Raw genomic sequence first — 7,699 nt, 5'->3', positions numbered from 1 at the left:
AACAAAGACAGAGACCCACATTGGAGCACCGGACAGAAATCTCAAGGTTCAAATATTTCATGTTTTCTAATATTTTGTTTTTAGGGATTTTTGTGTGTGCATATGTCTTTGCATGTATATGAACTTCTCATGCTTTTTATTTTTTCTGTCTGTTCTATTCTGGTTTGTTTATTTATTTACTTCTTTGTTTTCTAAAAGAAGAGAGAAAGAAGCTGTGGAGATAGGTGGGGAGGAGCTGGAAGGACATGTGAGAAGGAAAACAGTGATCAGAATACATAACATGAAAAGAATCTACTTTCAACTAGAATAAAAAAGAATAGCAATGGATCAGCTGGGTCTTTCTTGCTCAAAGTGACCCAATTTTGGAGCTCTTGTTTCTTGTTTTAGACAGATTAGACTGTCCTTTCAGGATCCAACATGCAGTGCTGAAAAAAGTTGATTTTCCATGAGGTGAATGTTCCTGCTGGAATAATATGTACACACAAGGCTAAGAGAGAAATGTGGAAGAAACCAGCGCTCTTAACCCCTGAGCTATTTTTCTAACTCATCATCTGATCATTTTATAATGTGCGTTTTGCCCATAGTTTCTGTATTGTAATGGGATTGAATAAAGGACTTCATGAATTCTTCTGTCTTTGAAATTCTTTTATGTAACTGAACAAAGAAAATACCTGTAGAGAGCAGTGTCAGGCATAGAGTGGTAAGGGACCGAAAAGAAATTGTCTCATAGCATGAAAACCTAAGACCATGTACATTCTCAGGAATCTAACATGCATGACACTTCCCTGACAGGTCCCTGAAAAATTAGATAAGGTCCTATCTGAGTTTCCAACCTCCTATAACATAAATGGATTGATAGTAGATCATGGGGAGATTAAATTTATAGTCAAATAAAATTAAATTAAATTAAACTTTGTTAAATATAGTGATCATATGTGGTATGATAAGGTGGTGGACTGGATAGCCAAGTCATAGAAAAGATTCTGGAGTGTGAAAGAGGGGTTGATATTTTATGACCTTAGCACAAACTTTTGATAAAATATAGATTTTATTCATGTGGAATGAAGTTTCTGAGCATTTATCCTTCTATAAGTCAGTATCACATCAGTCCGAGTTTAAGTGTGAACTTCTGCAGTTTTCTCACTCCTTCTTTGTAAATGGTGGAGATCTGATAAAGCCACAACTGTGAAAATCCACCTGCAGAGTCTGACTGTGGCAGGTCTGTAAGATGCATACCCAGACACAGTTTGGGGCCAGGCTGCAGGCTTGCTGGAAGCACTGTGCCTCTGCTGCACAGAAGTAGGTGCCAGAGTCTTCCAGCTGGGCACCCCTGATGTGAAGGGTGCTCTTGCGCTCCTTAGAGTTGAAGGTTGAGTTTAGCCTCCCATTCTGCTTTGTTCCCGAAGTCAGATAGAAAAGATTGATGAGGCTGCCCCTGGAATTCTGCCGGAACCACTGCACACTTCTCATGCTTGTAGAAAAGTTGCATATGAGAACATAATTAGTTCCCTCTTGGAGACTCAGGGCTGAAGGACTCTGCTCCACCTCAACTCCTCTCACCCCTGCTTGGAAACATAAAAGTAATTCAGAATTCATGAAGGGTTTTATAAATATCCCAGGAGACACCATGAGGATGACTGCAGAGGACCTGTTTTCGGTCATTCCCCCTTCACCACTGACATCTTTGCAGAATCCCTAAAGCAACTTAGGTGAGCACAACTTACAGCAAATCCACATGCACAGAATCCCCAGCACAGCTCCCAGTTTCCTCTCCATTGTCCCTGTCCAATTGTTGGGGTGTCTTCTCTCCAGCTGTGATGGTGTCAAGTCTTGTGACCAGACACCCTTGTGCTTACACACAGCAGTTCTCTCCTAATCACTGAGCTTCCTCTTTCATCTGAACAAGAAACTCCACCCACCTCCACTGCACGATTGTGGAGGACAATGATGTAGAACCCAAGACACTGTATTTCTAATGTAACACTTCTTATACAGGAGCTTGGGGGAAGATGTGTGAGGAACAGGAATTCATAAATACAGAAGGCTGGTGTGAGAACTAATAGCTCCAGTGGGTTAAGGAGAGCCTTGCAGAATCCTAGCAAGATTTTTTGACTTTTTTATTGAAATTTTTTCACCAGTATATTCTGATCATTGTCTCTTCTCCTCCATCATTTCCAAGAGCTTTCAGACCTTCTCACTCACCCAACTCCATGCTCTTTCTTTTTATCTCTTTTTAGAAACCAAAGAGGCAAACAAAGAAAACCCAAACAGAATAGAATTAAAAAAAAACAAAACAAAACAAAGAAGAAACTCTCTCACACATACATACCTGAAACTGCTTAAAAACACAAAATACATACAAACAGACAAAAGACCATTTAAGATGAAAATATGCTCACACTAAGCAATATCATGCAATAACATTATTGGATTCATTCTGTGTTGGCCATCTACTGCTGGGCATGGGCCCACCCTTCATTGTGATTATCAGAGCCAACAAGGAAGTCCTGGCAGGACTCTTAAATTACACTGACACATCAGCATGCAATGCAGTGAACAGAATAAAAGGAATTTTTTGCTATTAAGATCATCATGTACATAGAAAATGTTTCCAACAGAGTTGTGTTGGTTATAAGAAAAACAAGACATGTCCTGCCCTGTTTCCACCTTGATTTATTTTCTATCTCTTGGCTTCTGTCCAACTCTTCCACTGTGCTGTGCAGGAAAATACAGCTGATAGAGATCAGGCTATGAATGCCTGCTGGCTCCAGGTCAGTAAGGCCTCTCCCCTCTATTCTTTCATAACTTATAAGTTTTTCTTCTCTAGTAGTTATTTATCCTTTTTCTAGCTTAAAGTATATATATATATATAGTATATATATTATACATATATATATAGATAGATAGATATACAATATATATTATACATATGTGTGATGGTATTGGAATAATCTCTATTTCTTTGAATTTGGGAAATTATAAACATAAAACTCAAAAAAGAGAGTAGTGGAGATGTTTTCTCTTGAGTGTCCATCTTCATAATGCCCAGAAAGATTTTATTTTGCTAATATCTGTTCACAGAATTGTTCTTAAAATAGATAGACACATGGGATCTACTGAACAGGCTCTAGATGTCTGTGATTTTCTACAGAATGATTGAGAGTTAAAGATCCAGGTGATCTCTACACTATCACCTCTACTCCTTGCTTTGTGAGTGGATTGTCTTATTTCCTTATGTCTGTTCTCAGGATTTCAAATCTCTAGGCAATTTAAGAAAAAGTAATTTCTAGAAACCCTGCAGTGCCCCCTAGTGGACGGGATGTCACTAACAAAGTGACTTCAGGCCATCTCTACAAATCTCATTAAAACAGCTCTTTTCACCCCATCACTCCCAGGTGAAGGAAAAGCTGACGGTCAGAAGACAAGACTGTCTAGATGGAGTTCTCAATAAAAAAAAAAAAGAAATAAAAATGGCCAAGAAATATTTCAAAATTTCTCATCATTCTTAGCAAATAGTGAAATGCAAATTGAAACAACTTTGAGATTTCATCTTACACCAGTTAAAATATCTAAAACCAATAAAACAACTAACAGCTAATGTTGGTAGGAGTTAGTGGGGTGAAAGGAACCTTCATTCACTATTGGGGAAATGAAAATGGGCACAGTTACTCTGGAATTTGATATGGAGAGTCATCAAAAGCCTAAAGCTAAATCTACCACACAACCCAGTTATGGGACTTCTTGCTATATGCCAAAGAACTCTACATCCTACTCCACAGATAGTCACTTGCTATATTCATTGTTTCTTTATTCACAGTAACTAGGAAATGGAAACAATTTAAATGACTTCCAACTCTTGAATGGATAATAAAATGTGGCACCTATACATTATTAATTATTCTTCTAAGTAAAGAAAAATGGCATCATAAAATTTGCAGATAGATGGATGGAACTAGAAAAGATTATTTAAAATGAGTTGACAGAGACCCCAAAAGACAAATGACACATATTCTGCTACTGAACTTCTAACTACAATGGAAATTGTAGAGGCTCCTAACTGCAAATCTTCAGGTGGAAATATATAACTTGGATTAGCCACAGTAGCCAGAAATATCCAAAAGGGAACACATGGTTGACGAGAAGCACCAGAAATTAGAATAGCAAGGTAAACATAATTTGGGGCATAGAGGTTCAGAATTGAGATATTTTCTTGGTGAATTTTTCCTTTGATGAGTATCCTTCCTTTCTCTTTTGATTAATTTTGGCTGGAAGTCTATTTTGTTAAATATTAAAATGGTCACACTATCTTGCTTCACGAGTCAATTTGCTTGGAAAATCTTTTTCAAAAACTTTAATATGAATTAATGTCTGTCTTTGATGTTGAGGTGTGTTTCTTGTATGCAGCAAAGGGGTGAATCTTGTTTTCACATCCATTCAGTTAGGGAATTGAGTCCATTGATATTAAGAGATATTAATTACCAATGATTGTTAATTACTGATATTTTAGTGGTGGTGTTTTGTCTTTAACTGCCTAAACTTGGCTGTCCTGAAACTATCTTTGTAGACCAGGCTGGTCTCAACCTCAGAGAGCTGCCAGCCTCTGTCCTCCAAGTACTGGGATTAATGGCGTGCAACCCCACACCCAGATCTAAACTTTTCTTTATTTCTTCTGTACAAGTTGGAAATTTAGCTGGATGCAATCTTGCTCTGAGGTTACTACTCCCTTTATTCTATTTTAAAATCTGCTTATCTCCTTGAATACAGGACTTAGCTTGATTCCACTTTATTGTACTTTATTTTCTCAAATATTTTTTTCTTCCTAAACTTTTTCCTTTTCATTATATATCTTCATTTGTCCTACCACTAAGAGCCACACAACTAGGCTGTTTTGATATTCCTTCTGCTAATGAAGTAATGCAAAAATTTCACTTTAGCCTCTTATTGACTAACTCTCACATCTTGATTAACTCATTTCTACTAAATCTATGTATCACCACATGACTGTGTCTTACTGACAAGATTCTAACCTATGTCCATCTCAGGCCAGAGATTCATGGCATCTGCCACACTTCCCTTCTTCCCAGCATTCTGTTCTGTCTACTCTGCCTACCTAAGGGCTGCCCTATCAAAAGGCCAAACCAAGCCGGGCTGTGGTGGCGCACTCCTGTAATCCCAGCACTTGGGAGGCAGAGACAGGTGGATCTCTGTGAGTTCGAGGCCAGCCTGGTCTACCAAGGGAGTTCCAGGACAGGCTCCAAAGCTACAGAGAAACCCTGTCTCGAAAAACCAAAAAAAAAAAAGTCAAACCAGTTTCTTTTTATTCAACCAATGAAAGCAATACATAAACAGAAGGACCTCCTACACCACTTCTCCCTTTCTGTTTAAAAAACAAAGCATTTCACTTTAGCATAGTAAAATTATAAATAATAAAACAGATATCAAGCTAGAATTACAGTTACAATACTTAGATCTATTTTATCTTTTATCATAACTAAGGAAAACTATAACTATCCATTCTTCAACTCCATCAAAGACTCCAGAAGGATATAATATTATCTAAGTAAATGAGAAGTAAGCAACTTCCAAAGCTCTAGAAATGACAGAGATATCTGGCTGCCTGGACAGTCACTCAAAGTTTTTCTGTACCCCTGGGGCATCCATCTTCGGCCTTCAGACCCATAGTATCTAGCAGACTTTTCCATGAAGCAGGAAATTTCAAGACAGTTCAGTCACTTTCTTTTGTATCCTGCAGAATGTCTCACAGACTCTTTCATGAAACAGTAACCCCCAAGGACCATCTCACCTTTAGGCAAGTTCAGCAGTCCTCTCTCTGCAAGTTCTGCATGTCCAGTGAAGCAGTCCAGGCAAGAGCAGTTTCTTACCCAAATGGCTAGCCAACTCCATAAGGGGCCTCTTTGATGCCCATCTTCCTCTTGCAGTAGATTGGTGCTGCCAGGAACAGATGTGTCTCATTGTCATGAAAAGCCCTAAATTATTAAAACATTAAATGCCATATTCTGTAGTCTTTGAAAGATATGAATAATGTCTATATAACTGAAATATATCTCTATATATCTAGAAAATCTAACTAAAATGACTACAAGCTTGACTATTATCAATGATTACCCATTAAAAACCTATATTTCCTAATTATACATTACATTTTTAAAATGAACTACACAATCACAATACTGTAATCAAGATCAGAAATATGCATATAACAAGATTGACCTTATATTTATATCAACAAAGCAAAATTTATACCAATGTAAATTATTCATATCTATATATCATATCCCCTTTTAAATGTAAAAGGACATTTATAAACAATATTTGGAAAAATGGGTGCAGTTTTTTTTCTCTCCAAACTGCTTCGTACTGTATGGGGGTGCTGTTAATCAGGTCTTTCATGTTGTATCCTATATGTTAAGTTCATCTCAGTCAGTGGTTTTTGAGGGTGTTTACAACAACCTTTCAGGAGGGCATGGTCTATCAAACCATATTGGTCTAGAAGCAATCCACAGGGTCTCATCCTCTGTGTAATCAAAATAAGAACCTATTTTCCAAAGCATCATATCTTTAGACCCAAATTCTGAAGTCATAATACCTTTATAATACACAAGCTGGTTTAGCATAGCGGTGAAATGTCACTATGCTTAGCTCCTTCACAGTCAAAAAATTTAAAGAAAATACAATATATAGAATCCAAACTCTCTGTGAATTTTCCATTTTTACTTGTCTTATTTTTTAATCTATGACTATCTGTACATTATCTCTTTAAAGACTTTATCCTTTTTAAAGCATTAACTTTATATACTCTTTATTTCTTTTCTCATTTAAGCCTACTACGTACCTTTATTCAACAGTGTGACCCATTTAGAGACTTTTATGTCTGAATCTGTCCTATTGTAAATCTGTAATTCTTTTCTGTCCAGGAGTACTTATTAATATGCTAAGCACTTCTTAAAATGCTAAGCGCTTCATAAAAACTTTAGCTTGTGCCACATAGGGGTAATATGGTACTGCCCATTTCCTGCCCAGTCTAAACTTTAACTCTGCTGTTATTATGATAACTGCTATAGCTCCTGCCTGAGATCAGCACAGTTCAGTATGGTGGAGCAGAACTGCTCCTGCCTCAGAGCCATTTGGTGCCCCTGAGCCACACGCAGTTCCAGGCACACAGCAGTCCCCATTGCCATCAAGCAAGCCTTAGCACTTTACTCACAAAACCCCACCCAAATCCTCTGTCTCCTGCAAGAGACAGAGGTTGTGCTAGGAGCATAGCCCAGAAAGCTGGCATTTTAACACTGCACAGCTTTTTTTTTCTTTCCCTACAGCTAAATCAGGAAAATATCTCTTCGGCATGCCAACAGCAAACAGCAAAAAGCTATGTTAAACTCAATATTTGTGTCTAGAATTACTTTTGAAGTCCTCTCAGGTTTTACATGGTGTTAGTTAACCACATTGGGCGCCACTCTTATAAGAGGTGTAGGCTGCATCCCACTGCCCGGCTAGCTTAATCCCTGAAAAAGTGCTATGGCTTGCTTATGGGTTAGTACATGTGATAATTGTCTTTCTGTGTCTGGGTTACCTCACTCAAAATGATGTTTTCTAGCTCTATCCATTTTCCTGCAAAATTCAAGAGGTCGTTATTTTTTTTTCTGCTGTGTAGTACTCCATTGTGTAAATGTACCACATT

At 37.7% G+C, this 7,699-nt stretch overlaps 1 gene segment (V, D, J or C); it reads right to left on the bottom strand.

Moving 5' to 3' along the window:
• Positions 1-1,140: 1,140 nt before the first annotated feature.
• LOC121434895 lies at positions 1,141-1,776 on the bottom strand. The segment is given in 2 exon segments: positions 1,141-1,562; positions 1,725-1,776. Coding segments are annotated over 2 exon segments (474 nt in total).
• Positions 1,777-7,699: the final 5,923 nt, after the last annotated feature.

Source organism: Microtus oregoni, unplaced genomic scaffold, assembly GCF_018167655.1.
Source record: "Microtus oregoni isolate MIOR12 unplaced genomic scaffold, Mior012 000045F_ref0000178, whole genome shotgun sequence".
NCBI lineage: Eukaryota > Metazoa > Chordata > Mammalia > Rodentia > Cricetidae > Microtus > Microtus oregoni.
The sequence above is the reverse complement of the archived record's forward strand: the minus strand, read 5'-3'. Positions and strand labels throughout refer to the sequence as shown.